The 24885-nt window shown below is 45.6% G+C and overlaps 1 protein-coding gene and 1 long non-coding RNA gene across 6 annotated transcripts in view; one reads left to right on the top strand and one right to left on the bottom strand.

Moving 5' to 3' along the window:
• LOC124961564 (uncharacterized) overlaps positions 1-6301 on the top strand; it is a 39035-nt gene extending 32734 nt beyond the window's left edge. Inside the window, exon 3 of the long non-coding RNA XR_007104285.1 lies at positions 6216-6301. This is a non-coding gene — a long non-coding RNA (uncharacterized LOC124961564). The remainder of the gene's footprint in view (positions 1-6215) is intronic.
• The window catches only part of Frmd4a (FERM domain containing 4A), a 420775-nt gene that overhangs the window by 128123 nt on the left and 267767 nt on the right, over positions 1-24885 (bottom strand). For all 5 annotated transcript variants that reach the window (XM_047520300.1, XM_047520299.1, XM_047520298.1 and 2 more), the window contains exon 3: positions 2765-2859. In XM_047520300.1, coding sequence (XP_047376256.1) covers positions 2765-2859 — 95 coding nt within the window. The remainder of the gene's footprint in view (positions 1-2764; positions 2860-24885) is intronic.

The following is a 24885-nucleotide window of genomic DNA, read 5'->3' as shown; positions in this document are numbered from 1 at the left end:
CACCGTGGACTTAGACACTTCATTAATGAATATAACTTGTGGGGTGAGAGAAGCTTAAAGGCACTTCCAATTTCCTGTCTGTATTCTGTTTTATGCATCTTTTCTCAGGCCCCATCCAGATTCCATAAAACGTCATCACCAGCAGTTAATATTGAAAGAATCACTGACAGTATTTAAACAAAGAGTAACATATTCCACTAGAAATCCTACTCGGAGGAATGCAAATGCTGCTGGTAATGCTATCTTGCCTCTGTACAGTGTTTTACAGTTTGTAAGCACTTTCCAAGTGTTAACCTTGCTCGATTCGCACAGGGACGTAGGAAATACATGTGATACACGGAGGCTGTCACAAAGGACTATGTTCTGTTGTGTTTTATTATGAAACAGAGTGTAATGCGCTCATAAATCATGTGTGCACACACACACATACACACCTCCTGGTACACATGCACAGTTTGAAAACAGCATTAAAAGATCTCATGCTATTCTTGTGCGGCACACGGAGGGAGGGCTGTGGACATACTTTGAGGCTCGTGCTTCCTGACATAGGAATCACCAACCCAGACCAGGTCACACCAACAGGCACGATTTTGTGGGGGCAGCTTTTGTTCTTCCCTTTCCTACCAGGAGAAGGAGAAAAGTTCAGATCACCAAAGAGGTCCCAGAGGTGTGTGTTGGTCAAGGCGTCATCAGGCATGATGGACTGGAGTCAGGGCTGTTCCCCGGACCCATCGGTTCTGTCTCCCTGTGCCAGTCCCTCAGAGGTGCTGGTTCTCCATTTCCTCTGGGCTTCCATTTCCTTTTTAATTCCCCTTTCTCCCCCAGTGTGCCAGGCACCTCTGCCAGTTCTTGCTCAGGAACCATCTGCCAGCTCCACCTCTTTTCCACTAATCCCCTGTGGCCACTCCTGCCATTGCTGGAGAAACTCTCACCCACGTTTGGTGGGGAAGGATGGAGGTGGCTGCATGTTCTCTAGACCCTGGCAGAAGGATGGCTTCTGCGCTCTGCCAGCTATGCACTGCAGGGAGTGCAAGGCTTTCCTCAAGCCTGGCCTGCACACACACACACACACACACACTCAGGGCCAGCACAGAGAACAAGGTGAGCTCAGCCCCAGAGTCCACAGGCTCAGCTGGATGGTCAGTGGGACTTGGCAACATGCATCTCCTGTCCGTGCTATATGGCTTTTGTGCCCCTGTCTCTGCAGGGAGAAGAAAGAGTGACATTCCACCTAATATAGCCTGTGCTATGAGGGCAGGGGTCTGACACATTTAGCTGACTACTTCTAACTCTTTGGCCAGGAGCACATGCTCATTCTTTCATTCTTGTTGACTCAAAAGATTAGTCTGATTGGGACTCGTCTAGAGTTCATGGAATCTTTGAGTTGAATAAACTTACTTGGGAAACGGGAACAATGGGGATATGATTAATTGAAATTTAGGATTTCCTTCTAATCAGAGAACAGTATGAAAAGTAACTTAAGGGGCTTAAAGTGATTCTCAAGAGAAAAGGGAGAAAACATTTGCATTTGTAAAAGCAATTGTCTAAAAGGTATAGTTGCTTAAAAGCATATATTCTAGTTTTTTTGTTTTGTTTTGTTTTAATTCCCCACTGGCTGCTCTCCTGCACAGGCCTCGCCTTCTCACAGCTGCGCTTACTTGGCCAGGGTGATTCCTCTAGACCAGGGCTACCTTCCTTCCTGCCTGATGCCTCATTCCCCACAGGCTCCAAGATAAGGGGTGGTCTTTGTTCCTTTCTTGAGGAAGACATGGCTTTGCTCCTGCTCCAAACACACTATTGCTCCCAATATCACTGATTTACAGGGATATATGTATGTTTTAGTTTATGTGGCCCCAATCTGCATTCCCTTTAATTCAGAGTCTGCACTTGGATAATAAGTCACATGGTTATCTTGGCCACCTGCAGGTCCCAGAGGCTCAGTGCATCCCAGTGCAGAGGAGTATGGTCACGTCTTGATTAGCCAATGTAGATCTACCTGTTCTTGCTTCCGAACCAGTGCCAGGCCTGGGCCCCCATAAAATCTTGTCCGGCCACTATCCTAACCCTGATCTGTGCATTGTAGGGAATCATCTTCATAATTTAAAGACGTAGAGGAGTATGTATGTATGTACATTCTTTTCCACAGAGGAAAGAGAATTATGAAACACTTGCTCTTTTGAAAATAGTACATTGAGAAGAAAATTGAAATTTTAGTAAAGATAATCCTTCCTTGGATTGCAAAATACCACTTCACGGAGCCAAACCGAAAGACTGTTGAAAGCAAATCTACTTTTCATCAGATGAGTGATCTGAATTTTTAATTTTTATATTCTGTTTTAGCTCAGTGAAACTACTCAGATATTCTTCATTTTGAATTTATCATAAAATTTACTTCCTGTTATTGTTATTCCAATACTAGAGAGATATGTTTAATTTCCAGACGTTTTCACTTAACTTTCATAAAAACCAAACCCATGCAGATCTACTTTTTTAAAAAAATAAACATTTCGGTCTGAACATGAACCTGCTTGATTATAAGAGCGAGTTTACCTAACAACTTGGTAATATTGGCACCACCCTAATTATATTCCTTGGCTGTTCCAGGCACGATCACAAGGCTTTTGAAATTCAGATGATGAACTTAAATTGACCCCAGACCACGGGACCCAAGTGGCCTGCCTCTGATTTCAGTGCTTACAGCTGGGGCTGCAATGTCAGGTTCTGCCCCTTTCCTCTGGGTTCTGGGGCTCAGGGCAACACTTACGTCTCATCTGTGAATGCTATTCCGAAGTATTCCTTTTCCTTTAGGTTGAAGTGAGATGCCACAAGGTCAAGAAGCTCCTTGGCCAAAAGCTTGGGCTGCAGGGAGGATACAAAAGGAAAAGAGTTAAGTGACCCAGAATGAGACCCCTTTTCCTAAAACATGCAACCTCAGATTTCTACCACATTTTCAATGGAATATCTCAAAGCTCAAGCACTGTAGATAAATGCAAACGATCTTTACAAAACCCAAAGGAGCGGACCATGAGGATTCCACTGAGCAAACAGCTAAGTAAAGAGTCCTCACAAGGTGGAGACACTGTCTTGTTTCCTAGTAGTTTTGTGCTATGGACAAATGGCATTTGGGTTTGACTGGACTGTCAAAACTGGTGACTTGCCTTCCCCACACTTTATGCTGAATTGGCAGGAAGATGCTTTATTAGAAAAAAGTGTAATATTTAACATTTATCCCCTGTACTTCTGGTGAGGTTACTTTCTAATAAACCCATCATAAGCAGCAAATATTGTTAAGAAGAAATGCATTTATGAAACCTACTGAGCAGCACAGCTCAGCAACACAGCGCAACGTGGGCTTTGGAGATTATTGGTTGATTCCCCATGATCATGTGGCTGACTGGGAGCTGCCATTGTCCAGCGACCTGAGAGAGGACCTCTTCTCATCAGCCTGGGGAAAAGATCTAAATTAAAAATTGAAAGTGTGGTTTCTGCTGAATGTCTATTGCTTTCATACCATTGTCAGGTCTCCAAATCACAAGTTGAGCCATCCCAAGTCAGGGACCCTCTGCACTTGCTCTGTGGCAGGCACTGCTCTGAGCAGTGTAGAATTACCAGTGGCTTCAATCCTCATCACAGCCTGTGACATTGTCCACCACACAGGGAGGAAACGGCCCTCAGAGATTAAGTCAGGACTAGGTGGATGTCTCTCTCTTTGCTGCTTCCCTCCGCCACCCTCAATGGCCATCAGGTCAACAGTGAAAACCCTCCAACTGACCAGCATGGTTTTGAAGCTATGGTGACTCTTCCTTCACAGAAGACAGAAATCAGCAGGAGACACCCCTTAGTATTTAATACTTCTGTTCCCTTTCCACTTAGAATAAGTGAAAGAGCAATCTCTGAACCAATAGGGAATCTAAGGTTTTACGCCAGACCCTCCTTTATTAAATAAATCCTCCCCCAGGGGAATGCAGAGGGACATGCGAGGCACATCTCAGAACCTCACCGATGAATTACAAAGTAAAAGCAAGATGGGAACTCTTGAAGTTTCCAACAAATACTGTGTGGTATCGGTTCCTGCTGACTCTGCTGCCATCACTGTTTGCTCCCAGAAGGTGTTTGGTGGCCCAATTTCAAAGCATTTAATATTTCAGTTGTGAGCTGGGCACAGTGGTGCACGTCTGTAATCCCAGCAGCTCAGGAGGCTGAGGCAGGAAGATCACAAGTTCAAAGCCAGCCTCAGCAACTTAGTGAGATCCTAAGCCACTCAGTAAGTTCCTGCCCCAAAATAAAAATAAAAAGAGCCTACAAAGTGAAAGAGATGACTCAAGACACCAAAGAAGTCACTAGAGGGATGGATGCCACCTTAGGAATCTTGTGAAGACTGACTAGTGGCCTCTGCATGGTGACATGTCCTTCTGCTTTTGCTTGTTGCCACAAACCTTTTTATACTGAAACTTCTAAAAGAAAAATAAAAGAGCTTTTCTGGTGACCTATAAATGGAAGGTAACTGAAAGACTCTGGGCAGTAGTGGCATCGCTGGGATAAACATCATGCTTTCAAATGAACTCTTTTTTAAGGGTTTGACCTATGTGGTTGGGTATTTGGATGGGTATCTTCTGTTAAAAAATTTTTAAAAAGTCATTCCCTTTATTGTGTTCAACAGTTATTACAGATCAGATGTACCACTCTCAAGGATGAAAAAATCTACCTTTGTCACCCATAATTTATAGGTGGAGAAATAAAGGCAGGGAAGTGAAGGTTACAGCTCTCAGATTTTGACTCCTGGTAAAAGCCATGTGCTATTTTCCATCATGACTGGCAATAGCCGAGATGGTGGCTGCTCCCGCCAGCGAGATAAGGGCTGCCACTGACACCTGAGGGGCAAGTAGTATGAGAAGCAAACTCACTGTTGAAGTTCCGAGACGTCAGGGGTCATTTGTCATTGCAGCATGACCTCACCCATCCTGACTGACTCAGTAACTGAACTCAGTCTCTGTAAGGCTGGTTAAACCTCTCAAACATCAGCATCTTGATTTCCTGATCTTGCAAACTGAGACAATGTACCACCTTGACATGATGGTGATTAATGAACTACATCTTTCTGAAAGTTCCTTGAACTCATTTAGAGCAAGTTGCTGGGTAGGCAGAAAGCTCTCTGCTATTATGTACTTTGAAGGGATGTTTACAGAATCCTGCTGATTATAATTGCTAATTACTCGTCCTGTAAACATTTGTAGGGCTTTGCAGAATTCAGGCTGGGAGTGAGGCCAGAAAGGCGGCCTGCAACCCCATTGAATTGTACTGGGCAGAGGCCTAAACACCCACATGAGCAAGGCAAGGCCTGCATGTCGTGGGTATGTTAGAAATAGCCTCCTCTGGGGGTCCTTGTTGTCCTGGGCCTGTGAGGTCCGTATGTTTAAGACTGACTTGCTCTCAGCCCTTAATTAATATTTTTCAGGCTCATTTGCTTCTCTTTTCCTTTTTTAATTTTAGATTCTTTCCCCATTTGTCCTTCTCGGCTGGTATTCCTCCTGGAAAATGAAATCTTACACATGTTTCCTTCAATATGCTAACAGGACAGCCTTTCCAGTGCTCCATGAGCCTGGTGACCTGCAGTCCCACCGTAGATGTTGGGAGAAAAGCAGAACAGCTCATCATCTTTGCTGTTCTGACTCCACCACCAGATATGAGTTCCAAGAGCTCTGCACAGTTCCATCTGGAAACTGTGCACATACCCAGGATATTCCAGTATTCTGGATTAGGCCCTGCCTACTTCCTCTGGATGAGACACAGACATCAGTTAGGATTAAAACCACACTAGACATGTGTGTGACAGGTACTGTCTACACGACCTTGATCCTTCCAGGAGCTGGATGAAGAGGTAACACCCTGGCACCCCTCCAATTCTTCACTGACTATATTTACTATCACCACTTTAAACTGACAGGTATACATCCAGGTAGATGATCTCGGACAAATTATATAGTTTCTCTGGGCCTCAGTTTTCTAATCTGTAAAATGATCAACTAGAGTCAATGGAATAGATATTCTAAAATATCATTCTTTATGTTATCGTAAAATTTAACTTCTTTCCCTAAAAACTCCCTGACCTACTTAAAGATCTTAGTCACTCATCTGAAAAACCTTAAAACCACCAGATTCCTCCTGATCTCTTAAATCTGGTCTGTTAACATATCTCACTTTTCTTCGTTGTCCAGGATAAGTTACTTCACCTTTCTGCGACTCAGTTTCCTCAGCTATAAAATGGCCATAACGACTATGTTTACATCTCCCAGTGGCTGTGAGGATGAGCAAATCCCCATAAACAAGCGAGTAATGATTTATACCAAGTGCTGAGAACAGCTGGGCTCTAAGTGCCATTACACATCTCTCTATAAAAGAGAGACAGAGAGACTTCCGACACAGCCATACTCAGAAGACACATGAAGACAGAGGTGGAGACTGGAGAGATGGAGACACAGGTTGAGGAATATGCCAGCAGCCACCGGAACTGGATGAGGCCTAAGACGGGTGCTCTCTCCAGCTAGCCTCCAGCACTGCCTGAGGAAACCTTCCTGCCAGAGAATACTTTCAGCCGCGGAGATTAGGGGTTATTTGTTCTGGCAAACAGGAAAATCATACACAATTTCAAATTGAGACCCCAAAGAGCTCGTATCCTCTCCTCCCCTGGTGCCCGGCAGAAGTCACTACACGTAGGAAACTCAGTTCTGGCTGGGTGTTTACCACAGGAGTGACTTCCAAGCACCTTCCTGACACAGGTACTCTCCCTTGCCAGTGCCCAGGCCACCCTGGGCAGGAGGCAGGGCAGGCAGCCTTGGTCTGAGAGCCAAACCTGGGCCAGGGGTTAAGTGGGTTCCACTCAGCGAGAGCAATTCCCCTTCCAGCTCATTCTTGTTAACCATCATTCCCTTGTGACATCTCACAGATTCCAAATCAAAGCAATTGCCACTTCTGAGTTAATTGTATTAAAAAAACAAATAAAGCATCAAACAGCAACCATCAAACAGCTCCCATCTGTGCTTTGGGAGGAATTGGAGTTGTCGGAAGTCTGACCTTCTTAGCTCCCTCCAGCCCTAGGATGTTCTTGACAATTCCCTTGTCACTCACTGCAAGGCGCACTGTGACCACCAGGGTGACAGGGGGACGGGCACATCCATCCTGGTGGCACAGCTACAAGTGCTCTGGGTCCTGCAGTGCCTACCCATCTGCTCTCCATGGGACTCTGTGACCTGACGGGTGGGTGACTCCTGCCTTTTTGTGGATGTGAGATGGTCAGTTCAGGAGTGGGTAGAAACCACAGTCTGCCCTTCATGGACAGGAGGTTGAACATTCCTGGAAACCTGGGGTGGGGGCAGCTTTGAATAAATGATGGCTGAATGGCTGCCTGTCATTATGTCCTTTCACCCTCACCCTGGGGGCTCTGCAGGGAGCCCAGCGTGGGCACGTTAGCGGTGCACATGGGCTGCTCTTTATTCCTGGGGAGGGAGGCCATGCTGGAGGGGAGGCATGAGGCATTCTGTGTTCTACAGGGAGGATGTGCTGCTGATCAGCAGAAGAGGCTAATTTCCTTCCTGGTCTCTCAGCACAGCACAATTCTGTGGCAGGGGACAAAGGGAGGCCACCTTCTATGTGCAGATTGGTGTGAAGAACACCCTTCTTGGCTCCTGAGCACCCAGAACGGGTAGAAAAGTTCCAAAGAACTTCTACCAGGCAGCAAGCTGGTCCCACCACAGGCAGTCTTTCTCCATTACAGATGTCCCTAGCCAGCCCGAAACTGACCCCTTTGTGCACATGGGACAAATCCTTTACCTCGAGTTTAGGAGCCAACAGCAGCATAACATCACAGCAAAGCTGACTGGGAGCAGAGCAGCCAAGAAGACAGTGCCCATTCATGGAACACAGTACTTACCATCCAGCCTGCGCTGGCAGCTCCCCTGAATCCCCCCCGACAGGGCTAGAAATCGGAAGCCTCTGGAGGAGATACCAGGGGTACCCCTTCCACAGAGGAGGGAACCAAGACAGAGAAAGATTCCTTGCCGAACGTTCACAGCCAATGTGTGGTAGGTCTCAACCACTACAGCAAGGTGGGTGTAAGTCACCTGGGGACAAGAGGTGATATGAAGAGCCGGAGACCTTCTACCAAGCACTCCAGTTACAGGGGAGGAAGCCAAGGCCCAGAGATGTCCAGGAGTGTGTCCAAGGACAAGGAGGCTACCTTAGTTGTCAGCAATGGCTACCTGTGCTGGGTCAAGTGCCTGATCCTGGCCCTGGCTCCTCTAACCATCCCCTACATTTCCACGTGGTTTCTTCCGTATTTTTCTAGGGTCACCAGGTGCTGAAATGGGAAAGAAAGGAAACAAAAGTACAGTGGGCTGGGGACGTGGCTCCGAGGCAGAGCACTTGCAAAGCACGTGTGCAGCCCTGGGTTCCCTCCCCAGCTCTGAGAAAAGCAAACAAAACGAACAAGCAAAAACCAAACAAAGGAACAAACAATAAAAGAAATCAAAGCACATGAATGAAAAGGGGGTCAGGAAATAGGCAGCTGCTAACAGAAGCAAATGACCTCAGGTCTACACCTTCTGGGGTCTTGGGTGGAGCCTCTTGGTGAGCTGCCCTGGCTACCCAGCACTGGCATCTCCCCCTGGCTTTGGCCTGCAAGCCTTACTTAGGTCATCCGAATCTTCAGAATGACTGTGCAGGATGAGGACACTGGAGCACAGAAATCCTGAACAGGGTGCCCAAGATCTAGATCCCCAAAGGACTCAAGGGCTTACAAGGGGCTTAGGTCCTAGGGCTGACTCCAAAGCCTGGCATATAATTGAATGTAAATTTTACCTATTCATTTATTTTTTAATTGACAAAAATTACATGTGCTGTATTTATGGTGTGCAACATGATGTTTTGATCTGACTAAATCAAGCTAATTAATGTATCCATCTCCTCACACGCTTTTTTTTCTTGGCAAGAAAATTTTAAAATCGACTGTTAGCAATTTTCAAGTCTGCAAGACATTGTTATGAACTGCAGTCGCCACGGTGAACAATGGAGCTCCTGAACGGGGCTTTGTTTTAAACACTGGTGTACAGATCCAGCAGGCCACAGGCTCCTCTAAAGTCCAAGCGTTTCTGAGCTGCTTTTGTGAAATGCAATAGCATTTTGTCGATTTTGTGAGTTAAGTTCCCAAATGATGGGCTATATTTTATTAATATTTGTAGCTCCACAGCTAATGCAGTACCTAACACACAGTAGGTGCCTAATAAAGACTTCTTATTGGTAGGGTGGAACAGACTAAAGGGTGGAGTGTTTACTGTTAGACCAGGCCAGCAGAGAAGCAGACCACAGGAGGGGATACCACCTGGACATTCTCTGGGGGCTAGTCTGAAGCAGGGAATTGCTAGGCAGACGGTGGTGACATACAGTCCTGGATGTGACCAGATGTCACATGCTCAGTGATTCAAGAGAGTCGCCAGGTCTCAATTACTTGCAATTTACTTTTGAACCCCCAAAAGGATGTCTGCACCCCATTCCTAACTGTGCCTTCTCCTCCAGCACTGACTTCTCTAGCGACCCAAAAGTCACAGTTGACTGCTCTAATTACCTCCTTCCTCTCCGTCCATCCCTCTCTCCTTCCAAATGACTCTGCCATTTAACCTAGGGGTGGGGACTCCCTGGGAACAATCTTTTCAAGTTTCCCAGTTATTTCCCCCTTCTCCTTCCCTTTTTACATTATTTCCTTGATCCTTTCCTTTTATTTCCACATGGTTTCTTCCATATTTTTCTAAGGTACAGGCTGGTCTCAGCTTTCTTGGAGGAGCTGGGGCCATGACAGTCTGGGAAGAAGTCTTTCTCATCTATGCATTTGAATGATGCCCAACGGGAAGGCTTTGACAGGCGTACATAATTACTGCTTCTCTAGAAAGGCAAGAGCTCCCTAGCTGGCTGGGGAGTCTGCTTTATTTAGATCCCCTCTGGGGACTCTGGGAGGCAGGCAGGTGTTCATTAGGGTGTGCCTCCTGATTAACAGAGCAGCCCCCAGACTCCGGCCTGCTCAGAGTCACTAGGACTGTTAATGCAGCCCCTCCGCATTAATGAAACACTCCCTCAGCTTTGGTGCAAGGGAACACAAAAAGGCCCACACGGTACTCAACCTGCCCCAACCACACAGCGCTGCCAGGTCCACAGTTCATTCTGAGATATTTCTAGTGAACATGGGGAAGTTAAACTGGGCTTCTTCCTGGGATTCCAGCTTCATCTTCTAGGCCATTTTGTCTATAGCTGCCATATCTTTTCTTTAAAAACACACCCGCCCTGCATACGACTTTGACCCCATCTTGTCCTGCAGGGACTAATAACTTACTCTTTGGGGTGTAAAACCACCCATCCATTCACTGGGAGGTGACGTATGTTCTCCAAGATCAAACGACAGATTGGCAGATTGCCCACTGTCCCAGTGGGCCAAATGGCACCAGGACCGATTCAAGCTGGAAGTCCTAGTGACACTGCACACTGAATTATTACATTTGCTTGATGCTCAGAGAAGAGCAGAGAGGATTGCTGTTCAGCCATACAAGGAACAGCCACAGAAATTGGAGTTTTGGAAAGAGCTCCGTGTGGTACATTCAGAGGTCAGGAAGACTTACACAGGGCTCTGTCATTTGAACTGTCAATTTTGTCATCAGCAGTAGCTAGAAGCTTGTGGGAGTTCATTATTAAAGGGCCTGTGCAGCAGAGAAGAAGAGGAAGGGTGGGGTCATTCTCAGGTCCAGTAGGGTGTTTGCTACCCTTCCAGTGGAGTGGACAGCAGGGGTGGCTCCCACAACACCTGCTATCCTTTGTCTAGGCATGGCTAGTGTTCAAAGAATGTGGTTTGAAGTTATGGAACCAACCTAGCTACCCATCAAAAGGTGATGGATGAAGAAAATGTGGAGTACATACACAATGGAGTGTTACTCAGCCACAAAAAAGGATGAAATCATAGCATCTGCGGGTAAAGGGATGAAAAATGGAGAACATCATGCTACGGGAAATAAGGCAGTCAGAAAGTCAAGGGTTGAATGTTTTCTCCCATATGTGGAAGCTAGAGCAAAGTAAGAAAAAAAAAAATAGGGAGAGGGTGGATCCCACAAAAACAGAGGGAAGATAAGTAGAGCAGAAGGGGACTGAGGGGGTGGGAGGAGGGCCAGGCTAAGCAGGGAATTGAGGAATGAAGTTGACAAAATTATGCTGTGTACATATATGAACATGCCACAGTGGATCCCACCTTTAGGTATATTTTTAAAGTACCAATTTGAAAAAAAAACAATAAGGGCTGTGGCTGTGGCTCAGTGGTAGAGCACTCGTCTAGCATGTGTTAGGCACTGGGTTTAATTCTCAGCACCACATAAAAAAATAAATAAAATAAAGATATTGTGTCCATCTACAGTTAAAAATATTTTATTTTATTAAAAAAAAATTGTGTGTGTGTGTGTATGTGTGTGTGTGTGTTGCTGCGGATTGAACCCAGGGCCTTGTGCATGCGAGGCAAGCACTTTACCAACTGAGTTATGTTAGCCCCAAGAATAAGTAAGGCAGGAGGCTACTAAAGGATTCTTAGGCAGGAGTGCCTGATAACCATCAAGAGAAACTGCCAGAGTCAGAAATTTTTGGTCGTTTTAACATCTACAGATCTTCCTAAACAGGACCAAGCCTGCTAAATTGCCTACAGAAGTTCCTACAAGATCAGATAGATACACAAGTGCCGGAGCTGGCGGACACAAAAAAGTTCACCAACCAAGTGGCCGATCAACCGCTTCTCCTTCAAGACTACCAGTCCCTGACACCCAAAGCCGAGACCTGTGATTCACTATTGACACCTCCGCCTCCAAAAACTCTGTTCCCGCTTAAAGCCCTGCCTAATCCTCTTTTTTTTTTTTTTTTACAGGAATGAGACTCTTCGCCCCTAACCAGCAGGGAGAAGCTACAGAAGAAAGACCATTATCCCACCCCCAGTATCTATAAAAACAAAAAGGGAGGAATATTGGCATCAGATCTGCCATTTTGCTGCTGCCATTATTCTGCCTCCCCCACACCACTTTATAACCCAGATTGTCAGCCTGCGAACCTCCTCGCCAGTCACTGGTCCATTGTTATTAGCCCATTACTTAAGAATAACTCCCCCGCCATTTTCTCTCTCTCTCCTTCTCACTCTTGCATGTTCTCTCTTTCTCTCCCTCTCATCTTCTCTCTCTCTCACCCTGCAGGTAGACACTCTGCCTGTCTGCTTAATAAAATCTCTTGCGTGAGTTCCCATGTCCAGAGTGGTTTCTGGGTACTTTCAAGTTATATCCCCAGCTATTTTAAAAAAATAAATAAAAACAATGAACAAATAGAAGGAAGATCAGTAGAGAAAGGGGAACAGGGTAAGAAAGGAGGGAGGAAAAGGAGAAGTACTACTAAAATGGAGCAAAATCTGTTTCATGCATGTACCATTATGTCAAAACAAGCTATTGTGCAGAACTAGAATATACTAGTAAGAAACACTGAAAACAAAAAAAAAGCTTGTGGCTTCATTGTTGCCACGTTGGATAGAGACGCTGGCCTTGGGGTGTGATGCTGGGGTGAGAGCTGGAGGTTCTGAGGGGGTTAAACATAACATAGGACTGAGATGTCTCATAAAATGGGAGTATCCTATCATACCTCATCATACGATCTGGGCAGTGGGTTTGTAATCAGACCACAGGGCTTTGAAATTCTTCACTTTGAAGTGATGGGATAGTAACATCTACTTCCCAGTGTCGTGAGGATTCAATAAATGATCATTTATAAAGTATATGGTACATGGTAAGTGCTCAATAAAAGTGGGCTTGCCTTCCTCCTTCAATCAGTAACCAAATCCCCATAAAATTATTCATCCCCTCATCTCTTTGATGAGAACCTTCACTGATCAGAATTGTAATTCCCCTCTGAATGAAATGTCATCCTTTATCTTAGGAGCCATGAATAAATCATGCTGCAGAGTAAGGAGAACAGAAAGCAGACGACTTCCTTTGGACTTACACTTCCTTGGGTAGTCTCAGTCCTAAATAGCCCACCTCTCTTCCCAGTGTCTGCTCAGTAATACCTGCTCCATTCATGAGAGGAATTCACCTTTTGCATTTCTGACTTATTGCTTCTTTAGGGCTAAAATTACATTTATGGAAGAAAAAGAAATCTCCCTCTGGCTCCAGTTCTATGCTTGGAGACATGGCACTGGGTTTTCAATGCTTATCAGCATTTTAATTTGGAAGTTCCCCAAATGCCCGCCCCCAGAATCCTCCCTGTGGATAGCTCTCACAGACATGTGAGAGATATATTTTGATCTGCTGATGATGTGCTTTTTAATACAATTAAAATACAGTCTTACTGGGGTAGGAGAGTAATAAAAAAGAGCACAGGTACTAGAATCCCAGTTGGCTGAGGGAAGACCAGGTTTTGGCTGAAAAACACCTATTCCTAGAGAGCAGATTCATGGAAGTCAGACAAGCAGCAAAGGCAGCAGGGACTTCCTCTCTTCCAATATGCTAATTATGTGGCTGCAAACAGCTGCTGGTCCAAGGAAAAACTACATCCCACCTACTTCCAAAAGGTTGGGAGGAAGCCTACAGAATCTTAAAGAGTATAAACTAGGGAGATTAAGCGTATCAATAAGACTGAAACCATTGAAGAGGGCTGGGATCTAAGCTATACTGCTGTGGTCTCTCAGTCCCTACTTTCTGTGGTTTCAGTTATGCACAGTCAACTGTGGACTGAGAATATTAATATTAATATGAATTCTATTAATAAAATATTAATGCCAATAATATGAATAAAATATTAATATTTGTCTCAACTCAAGAGATCACAAAATTTTATTACAGTATGTTGTTATAACTGTTCTATTTCATTATTAGTTATTGTTAATTTTTTACTGTGCCTAATTTAAAAATTTCATCATAGGTACGTGTATATAGAAAATAACTTGCATATGTAGAGTTTGGTACTATGGGTGGTTTCAGGCACCTACCGGGGGGGGCTTGGAACGCATCTCCCACAGATAAGGGAGACTACTCTCATTCCTACTGCTGGGTCCAGAGTTTGATTTGGTGAACACAAACCTATCATGAGCTTCATGATCAGACAAAAAAGCAGGCGAAGTTCATGAATAGAGGCAGGATTTTCCCCTCAAGAACACTCAAGGAGTGCACAGAGGGGCAGTAGACAGCATGTCTTCAATACAGTTTCTGGGAAAAACAGAAATGTAGCCGACAAGAACAGTCCAGCACACAGGCACTCTGCACTATTCCCACAGCTTGGAGCAGATTTAAAAACAATCTCCTGAAACCCAACAGGATATTCTGGGTGAGACCTGATGTTAGATATTTACATAAGTGAATTTGGCCAGAAAATTTGGAGGCAATATTTTATTAGGTTTTAAACACATGCTCATGTCAGCCATTATTAGGCAGCTTGGCACTGACATTTTGTCTTGATCCTGAAGCCAAACCACATAGGAATTATGAAGCCAGTCCCAATCCAGGCAAAGTGAAACAGCCTCCTGCAAACTGATAAGGCAACAGGAAGGAATGTTCAAAAAGTCACGTTCGAAAAAGCCAAAGCAGATGAACCCAGCCCAGTGCCCTTGGATCTGAGGGATGGATCAGAGGTGCTGGTGCACTCTGCCAGGAAGCAGGGAATGGCCTTGAGCCACATTTCCACTTCAGTGGGTCTGCAAGCACACCCGAGGAGAGGCGGAGGACATCGGGGGCTCCCTCTGCTCCCACACGCTTCTGAGGTCCCTGCACTTTCAAGCCACACTCTGTCACTGCATAGCTCCTCCCTTAATCTGGATGCCCTTCCTCTCTCTATGGCCAAAACTACTCTTAATTCAAGACCCTGCTCCATAGCCTCTCTAGAGAGAGTTGCCTTGATGGTGTACTCTGTGTTTGGTGATGATTCAGACCCACCCAGCAGCTCTAAGGCTTTCAGAGAGGTGCAGAAGTCACACCTGTGGCATGTGTCCCACGACACTGCCATCTCAGTTCATGAGTCTATTTCTTTTTGGTGGGGGGAGGTACTGGGGAATGAATCCAGGGGCACTCAACCACTGAGCCACATCCCCAGCCCTGTTTTGTTATTTAATTTAGGGTTTCACTGAGTTACTTAGGGCCTTCCTAGTTGCTAAGGCTGGCTTTGAACTCACAATCCTCCTGCCTCAGCCTCCTGAGCTGTTGGGATTGCTGGGGTGCACCACCATGCCCAGTCATAAGTCATTTCTTTTCAAGGATGACAAGTTCTTGAGAGCAGGAACAGTATCTTATACATCTTTGTTTCCACAGAGCCTGGCCCAAATCATCAATATTTAATTGACAGCATGGGTGGGTCAGTGAATGAACAAATGAATGCGGAAGTGGGGACAGGAGTTTTTCAAGAGGTGACTTCCTAAGATAACTGCGTTCCTCTGAGTTCTGTTCCTACATCAAAGCTCTTCTCAATGTTTACATGAGCCTTCACTGGACTCATCTGATCTGCAGATTCTAACCTCCAAGTCCAACTTTCTCCCAAAGTCTTTGAGGGCCTCTTTCTTAGTAGACCTTACAGAGAATCTTCAACTGCCAGAAATCTCTACCTGTTAATTAGGACTCTTCTAGCTATGGGTCCAGTTTGGATCCCACACCTTCTCTTCTGTGCATGATCTTGTTGACCCCCAAAACCCTTCAAAGTGAAACTGAGGCAGCATGGTGGGAGGCACACGGGTAAAAATGAAGGAGAAGGGGATAAGGCGCATCCCCACCTTTGCTCTTGTCACCTGCCTGTTTCTTCTTTCCCAAAGTATTTCATCAAAATACATGAGGGCTGGCAGGGCCCTAAGAAACGTTTAACTTGAATCTTAATGAGTTGATTCTCATGCAATGCATCAGTCCCTCTGACCCCTGTCTGTGCTGGCACCAGGGCCTGGCAATGACCTCATCTGGGGTTTGATCATGTGCTTCCTCAGCTGGTCCTCTCTCTTGCTTGAGGCCTTATATTCTCCTTCTGGAGTAGAGTTAATAGGCTTTATATTCATAATAGCATGCCGTTCTGTTTGGGAGAAATCATCGCAGGCGAGGACCCTGCGGTAGCAATTGTCATTGACTGCCGAGAGGAGTGTCCCTCAGGCAGGGAGCTGTCACTCCTCACCCCTTTCCCTTCATTTGCAGGAGGAAGGGTCAAATCATGGCCATTACACAGGCACAAAGGGAGATTTTGCTGTCTGTGTGGCCGCCTTTCACAGCCTCTGGGTCAGCCTCTCCAGCTTGGGATGACGACAGCATCAGAGTGAGAAGGTGAAAAAGTAAGAAAAATACATCTTTCTCTAGTCTCTCCGAAGCCATGGTGAGACTTCGCAAGAGCCCTGGGTGGAGAGCAGAGGTCAAGGCTCTTGTGCTGACCCTGCTGGCCACAGAATTCTATGGTTCCATGTGCAGAAAAGCTGGGAGCAATAGACCACTTGTAACTCCTTCATTTAACCTTGTGTGACCCCTGCAGAGTTGGCACTAGTCTTCAAATCAATGTGATCTCAGCTCTGCTGTCTGACTCTGAGAAAGCAAAGCAGAACCCACGTTAAGGTCACACAGTATGGGTGTGCATTTGTGTGTGTGTGTGTGCAAGTGAGCATATTTAGAATCCTAAATTTCGACTTAAAAACTTTGCACCCAGGTCTTTGTACCAGTGTCAATCTTTCCATCGGACGCTTAGCTGGACAGAGAGGTGCAGAGACAGGTGACATCACCTCCATATCCCAGCTGAACTTTTAGACCAAAAACTCTTCTCCAGGTTGTTCTGGATGCCATCAACTGTCCTGGTTGCCATGTGGGGACCTGGGCATCACACTGCAGTCCTGGGAACCCAGGATCACTGTTAGAAAATGAAATGCCTTCAGAATCAGAGACCTGGCCTGGGGTCATGGCTTCAGGAACATTTGTGGGATTGAGGCCAAGAAGCTCCATTTCTCAGACCTTCAGCTTCTTTCCTATAAAATGGGCACAACGCCACACTTCTGCAGACTTGTAGAGATTAAGTAAAGCAAGATATGCAAAATGTCAGTCAGCTCTTGCCATGATTGTTTCTTAATGTTTGTTAATTTTTCCATACTTTCCATCTGCATTTCCCCTCCACACTCCAACCTCTTATCAACTTCCTTATCCTATGTTTCTGTCTTTGGGTGGAAAGTTGCCCTGGTATTCACTGGGGACAGAGGCTAAGCCACCTGGATGTTCATCACACTAGGTGGACTCCTACCTTTATTACAATTCATCCAGTCCAAGAGTTTTGGACTTTTTTAGCCAAATTGGTAAACAAAAATCTCTTGGCACATGATCTTCCAGACTCTTCCTTCCTAGACACCAGAAGGAAAATCTCAGAAGGAAAATCTAAAAAAAACCCAAAAACCCTGCCCAGGGTTTACAATCCAATGGGCATGAGGTGGGCTCTTGTTTTGAATTAGACCAGGAGAATGGACCCAGCTGCCCTGCTCACCTGTGTGTGTGGGTGTGGGGGGTTGGAACTTGGGACACATTTTCTGTGCACATTCAATTACTTCATTTCAGCTTCTTTTCCAAGATACATCTTGCACTGTTCTCTAGGCACTTGGCCAAAATGCTGTCCTGGTGAACCAATAGCTAGGATGATGTCAAAGACTGTACACTGCACGTGACACTGACCTTTGAGTTTTGTTCAGAGTTTGAGGTTCCAGAACAGGAAGTAGGGGTTCTGTGCAGAAATGTCACTGGATGTTGTCTTAAATTAGTGATTAGGTTCTGCTTGGCTGTGCGTTCGGATCAGCTGGTAAATTTTAAAAAGTCAGAGATGGCCAGGCATGGTGGTGCACACCTGTAAATCCAGCAACTTGGGAGGCTGAGGGAGGATGAGTTCAAGTTCAGCCTCAGCAACTGAGCAAAACCCCATCTCAAAATAAAAAATAAAGAGGACTGGGATATAGCTCAATGGTAGAGTATTCCTGCATTCAATTCCCTGTACCTGCCCCATAGACACACACAAAAACAGGCCAGAGATACCTGGGTCCCTTAGGGATTCTGATGTAATCAGCCTTGGGTGGGACCAGGAAGCCATTGATTCTAACATGTAACTTAGGGTAGAATCTATTTTAAAGAAAGTTGGAAATTTCCTCAGTGAAACCACGTGCTTCACTGTGGCACAAAACATTTACTTGTGATATTATTAGAATTTTGATGCCTACAGACTGCCACCAAATGACAGTCTTTCTGGACGTGTAGTACAGTATTTACAGAGCACCTATTGTGTGCTGGGTGGTATGCAGGGTGCCGGGGTGCCCACAGGAAATCTTGAACCCCTGACTCTGAGGTGCTCACAGTAACACAACCACACAAGCACCCACATGTATGGGGCACTTGCCCAACTCATGCCAGGGGATGAACAGCCCCCTTTAGAAAGCCACTTACTGGCTGTGTGGGCTCAGGTTCAAATTAATGAACCTGTCAACCAAGTAATATGACCTATCTCACCAGACTGCTGGGAGGGCTGAACTTCAGAACAGTGTCTCACACCCAGTGAGGTCTTACATGTGCCCAGTGACACAGAAGACACTGCAGTTGAACTTCCCAACAACCCAAGGAGGTGAACACCAGGTTTACATTACTCCCACTTGAAAGGTCACCCAGCTACTACATGGAGAGCTGAGCTTTAAGCCCAGGCAGCCTGACTCTATATTCTGTGAATTTAACCACGAGAACCTAAATCCCCATTTCTATTGCTCTGGTGGAAGAAAGAACAACAAAACAGACAAACCGCAACAGATTTCAGGCGCTGTTTGAGGGCTATGACGGAAGCAGGGCAGGCATGGATCATTAAAGGTTGGGCGGGTGAATGGTGTCACATCTGAAGGGGTGTGGGGAATTCGGGGATGACATCGGGAAAGAGGATAACAGACTCTTGAGTCCTGTCTCAAAGTTGGGACTGATACTACAGGAGTGGATGGGGGAAGAGGGACATGAGCACACGTGACCATTACAATTATGAGGAATTCAAGATTATTGCCTCAATTCTATATCTGGAGAGACTGAGGCACTGAGGCTACAGAGATTCCCTGGGGTCACAGAGCTAGCAAGAGGTACAGTTCAAATCCAAACCCAGCTCTAGTCACTTCTGTCTAGGTGACCAGTAGGCTGGGTGGTAGCCCAAGACCAAAGTAGAATGTTCCAGAAAGCCAGAGGGCACTGCCCTTCCCAGGACACGCCAGAACTCTTCCTTTCTGGAAGGAGAGCAAAAGTGGGTGAGAGGAGGTGGCCGAGGAGGTGGGTGAGGTGGGCAACACACAGCCTTACTGCCCTGTCCCTGCAGGAGTTCCACCTGCTTACTCTCCTGTCCTGGCAATCAGTTTGCCTGTAGGAGTGGGGGTCTTCCCATCTGGATTTCTTTCTTTCTGCAGGGAGCACCTTCAGAGCAGGGCAGGTCTAGAAGGAAGATGGTCTGGGTGCTAATGGTGGGGTCTCTGAACCTGTGGGATTCTGTTTGAGATGGAAGTGGTTTGGAGAATGCTCAACAAGCTTCCTTGTTAAGTCCTTTTTTGCTTAGGATAGCATGTTTTACAGGCAGTGTTAAGCACTTCTTTATTTCTAGTGTGAAAGTCTGTGGGTGAAGCTTGTGGAACAGCACTTGTCTGGCATTTGTGCCAGGCCTGGGCTCCACCCACAGCACTACATGCAACAAAAAACCAGAAAACACCAATTTCCTCACTAAAGAAGGGTTTGGCTCCCAAAAATGCTTTCCAGGAAGACTGCCAAGTACCAGGTACATTTTAAAAATTTGTATGTAAAATATATTCTTCGACACATACCATCTTAGCCATTTTTAAGTGTATAATTAAGTAGGGTGAGTATAATCATATTGTTGGGCTACAGATCCCCAGAGTGCTTTTCATTTTGCATAAGACACTCTATACCTATTAAACAAAGTATATTTTGAAGAAAAATTAAATTTTCCATCTTCAAAACTGAGCATGTGTGGCCCAAAATGAGGAAAGGAGACTTAAGACCATGCTTCCAGGCTTTTCAATACCTTGAGCTCAGGATTCCACGGTTTACTCCCATTTCCATTTCCTGAACCTCTACTCCAAAGTTTCCTGACTATAGCATGTTAAAAACATAAGAAATAGGCTCTAAATACATGTAAGTGTGCAGTGAGGCAGAAAACACTGGAGTTCACCAAGAATCTGACCTAAAAGTACCTAATTCATTCATAGACCATCAGCATCTAGAAAAAGAGACCCATACATTTTATGCAAAGTAAAACTTTAGATTTCTTTTAATTCTCTCTCTCTCTCTCTCTCTCTCACACACACACACACACACACCAAGGATTGAACCCAGGGGCGCTTAACCACTGAGCCACATTCCCAGTCCCCTCCCCTTTTTTTTTTTAAAATATATTTTGTTTAGACACAGGTTCTTGCAGAAATGCTTAGCGCCTCGCTAAACTGCTGAGGCCGGCTTTGAACTCATAATCCTCCTGCCTCAACCTCCTGAGCCGTTGGGATTACAGGCATGCACCACTGCACCTGGCTAAATCTCTTTGAAAAGAGCAGTCCTGGAAGGAATACTTTAGTGATGTGAGATATGGCTCATTTCCACCTCATCTGGATTGGAGGTCAATGTATGTGTTCTACTTTTCATGCATGCTGACTATTTGTTTTCCCATTTTAATGACACAGGACTATGCAAAGGGTCTTTACCCGATTCCCTCTGAATACATCACCAGCATGACACAGGACAGCAGGCCACAGAACAGGTAGCCTTACAATGGTCACAGTTAATGCAGGAGTGTGAAGTATCACAGGCATGGCACCCGATCCCATGGGAATGACAACAGGGAAGATGCATAAGGTGGAGTCGCATATTTACAAAGTTGTCTACACTAAGCAAAGCCACAAACTATTCATCGCTGCAGTGAAACCACCGAGAAAGATGTCTGGTCTCTTCCGCTTGAGAACTACCTTTTGTACTTGGGTTTCAAATAACTGCCTTTGTATGGGAGCCAGAGGTATCAATGAGGTGGATGTGTTTGAAGTGAAACTTTTATGACTCAACATCTGAAAAAGAACCAAACCTGGATACCTTTTGCTTGCTTTGGTTCACTTGTCTGCACAGCTGGGATGACCACAAGGAACTTTTCTCAAGAGTTCAAAGTGCAATATGAAGCGTTTCCCAAACCAAGAGAAATAAAGGAAATGGGGACGGATCCCAGGGCCACCCTGGGGGGCATGGCAGGTCAAACTCCTGTGTGGACATTTGTTGTGCTGTCCACCTGGCTAATCTCCAGCCCACCCCTCCCCATCAGTCCCATCCTCAGTGTTATTTGCAGGTTCAGTTCCTGTAGAAAAGCCCCGTTCCTAGCATTCTTCCTGCCCAGTCTTCCTGTCTTGATGCCCAAGAAGAAGTGAAACCTTCCACCCATGCTGAGTATGCCTAAGGGCCCGGCTCACAAGAGAACGACAATTCACGGCTCCCCCCACAGTTCCTGTGGGGCTTTCAGACCAGGACAATGTCACGTTACGTTCATGACCCAGAACAGCCCAGCTTAGAGTCTCCAGGGAAAGGCACGGAGAAGAAAACAAACGAACCAAAAAAAAAAAAAAAAAGCTTAACTTTCCTTCTAAGAGCCCCCAAAGACTCCTACTGTGTTAAAAGCCCATGGACACCATGTGACAAACTGCTGGCCCAGCCATTTCTGGGTCACACTGTGGCCTTTCATGACCAACAACTTCAACCAAAAGGGGCCCTGAGCAGGTGGGAGTCCCGGGTGGATCCAGGAAAAGGACATCTATTAGCTCTGTCTGTAGAACCAGCTAGAGACAATCTGATGGCTTCACAGGTATCTGTATGTCAGGATGACCAAATTGCAGTTTTAAATACATGCAATTTGATGCAGGTTAATTATGTCTCAATATGGTGGTGAAAAGATACTCACAAGTGGTTTTTAAACAGAAAGGTGGCAAAAGATTGTGCTAAAAATTTAAACAGTAAAAGCATCTGCAGTAGTGAGTTCCTCTCCTGGCTTGGGCCATCAGGGCCCTAGTCCTTTAGACAGATGTTCTGTGACACACAGTGGGTAAGCCCAACCAGACACACAGAAGGAAGGTTCTTTTCCTTGAGGATGCATCAGCTGGATTGAAAAAGACCAAGTATCCAGATAGAGCCAGTTCTCTTAAGACACCAGTCTCAGCACAAACCAGTTCAGTCTTCCCTAGAATTTAGCCCTGCCAGCAAACATGAGTTCTGTCCTCGCCCTCTTCTCGAGGAGGAAGAAAAATGGGGAAGAATCAGGTCCTTTACCCCTAATCCGCCTTGTAGCTCCTCCAAGTATTAATTTCTGAATAGTCAAAGTACCAGAACTTGAAAACCTGGCATTAGAAAGAACACTTTTGAAAAGACTCAACTTCATCCCCCTGAACACAAGGAATGCTAAATTGATGCCCCCAAAATGACTGGTCCCAGACCTGGTCCCAGGATGACAAAGCACAGAGAAAAAGGGATGGGGCCCAGGCCTGTGTGGACACAGAACCTGTTCCCAGGAAGGCTGCTCAGAACAGTGATTTAAATGAGCTGGAGACAGAACCAAATGGCTTTTCAAGTGGAGGGGGTTAACATGTCCCCCCAATCCCTGCCTGACTACAGGAAACCTCACTCTTACCTCTGAAATTCTTTTCTGCTCAGTTTTTTCCTTAGTCCCAATTTAGCAAACAGACTCCCAGACAATCATATGATTCCCTATGATGGAAATGTGCATGGAACATGTCACTACTATGTCATCTATCTGAGGCCAGACAGTCAGGCCCTGCAACGGAGGCCATTAGGATGCACTGTAAAGAAATGTACATCTTTTGCCTTTTCAAAAGGCATTCACTTAGCATACAGCAGAAACAATGGTCAAGAGCAGGCTCTGCTATCAGACAGACTCGGGTTTGAGCCTCCACTGAGGAGGTGTGTGGTTCAGCAACTTACTTAACTCTTTATGCCTGGGTTTCCTCCACAGTAGAATGGATATAACCACTGCTTCCCCTGGGCTGTTATAAAGAACCAGTAAAATCATACAAGAGTATGTATACTGTGCCTTCTAAATACTTGGAATTTTATATTCTATTTATATAAAGTTGCAGATTTTTGTATTACTATTTTTCTTTCTTTCTTTCTTTCTTTTTTTTTTTTTTTTTTCCTGGTGCTGAGGATCAAACCTATGGCTTTGCACATGCTAGGCAAGCATTCTACCACTGAACTACATCCCAGCCCATGTATTCTTATTCTTATACAGTAATTCACTAAACATCTGGAGCACCTACTAGGGCACTACAGCACTACATGGGTTAGCATAAAATAACCCTAAACTTTAAAAGGAATGGGCCTCAGTGTGTCATGGAAAGAACTCATGACATTCACCTCACATTCTGGTAGCGCCAAAGCTGCCCAATGCACTCTAGCTCAAAGCAATCTTATGTCCTTGCTTCCATCTTGATGGCTTTCCTGGGAAGGAAGGAGGGGTTGTTTAGATGGGAAACCTGAGGCCCAGAAAGATACAAATCTGAGATATCCCACCCGCCCCTGTTGGAGCTGATCTAGGACATCTCCAGAGTCAGAAGTGGCATTTCCCAGAGTGCACTGCATAGCACCCTGGTTCCTGTGGACTGTAAAGAACTGTACATCCCAAAAGGAGTTCATAGTTTAGGAGGGAGGGTTTTTCATTATGAGAGAGGCCTGGGAAGCCTGGCTGACCAAGAATCTTCATTGCCATGCTCTTTTATAGACAGATTTGTCCATATCTCAGGTGGGAAGACATAGGAAAGCATTTCTCCAACTTACTTGACACAGACCCTCTCCAGACACTCTTGGAAATGCTGTTTCTGGGAACGGTCTGAAGTCCTGACAGGCCTCTGAGTCATGTTTTCTCCTGTGACCAAGAAGCCAAGAATTCCAGCCAATATTCCTGATCTGGTTTAATGAAACAGTTTAGAGCAGCCCATAGATCAGAAAGTTGGCATGGGGAATGTACAACGGTTACAAGGGAACAGAGAGGCCATGTTTTCAGCCACTGTACTTTTTCTAACAGTAAGAGAGAATGGGCAGTTTCTGATTTCTTATCAGCTTGAGCAGCTTTAAGACTCAAGGCCCTTCTCGTCTCCAGTATGTTGCCCGGAGGCCCAACTTAGAGAGTAAGAGAGAGACAGTGTGGTTCTATCACGACTCAGGTTTTATTCAGCTCAGATCCCACCTCTGCTCCTCTTCAGCAAGAAGAACACTCGTCCCTCAGAACACACGTCTCTCAGAACACACGTCTAAAGCTACAGAATCACCCAGGAGCCCCGATGTCTTCCCTTCACTTCCTCACACTCTTCTCTTGTTTCATGTTCCTACAACACCTGAACAATCCTGAATCTGGAGTCCTCTACAGTAGCCTTCCTTCCCAGTGAATAATTTGAAGACAATAGGAGATTAAAGTAGACTTAGCTCCTCTAGAAACCATCCTTTCCATGAAAGATAAGGCCTAACTTTTCTTCTCTGACCCTGCCTTGCTGCCAGACATCCTGGGAAAGACCTCTAAAGCAGGATGCACAGGCAAAGGTCATCCTCGTGAGCTCGTTCTTGCTGCTGCCCTCCTTGGTTTGCTGTGCTGCTTCCTCTCTGGGTGGTGGGGCACATACCTGACTCTACTGAGATTCCATTCTTTAGACTGTCAGCCCTGGGGAGATGAAGACTGTTTTAGTCAGCTATTTTGCTGCTGTGATTAAATGACCTGACCAGCACAATTATAGAGGAGGAAAGTTTATTTGAGGGCTCAAGATTCCAGAGGTCTTAGTCCATAGAA

Source organism: Sciurus carolinensis, chromosome 12 (genome assembly GCF_902686445.1).
Source record: "Sciurus carolinensis chromosome 12, mSciCar1.2, whole genome shotgun sequence".
Lineage (NCBI taxonomy): Eukaryota > Metazoa > Chordata > Mammalia > Rodentia > Sciuridae > Sciurus > Sciurus carolinensis.
The sequence above is the reverse complement of the archived record's forward strand: the minus strand, read 5'-3'. Positions and strand labels throughout refer to the sequence as shown.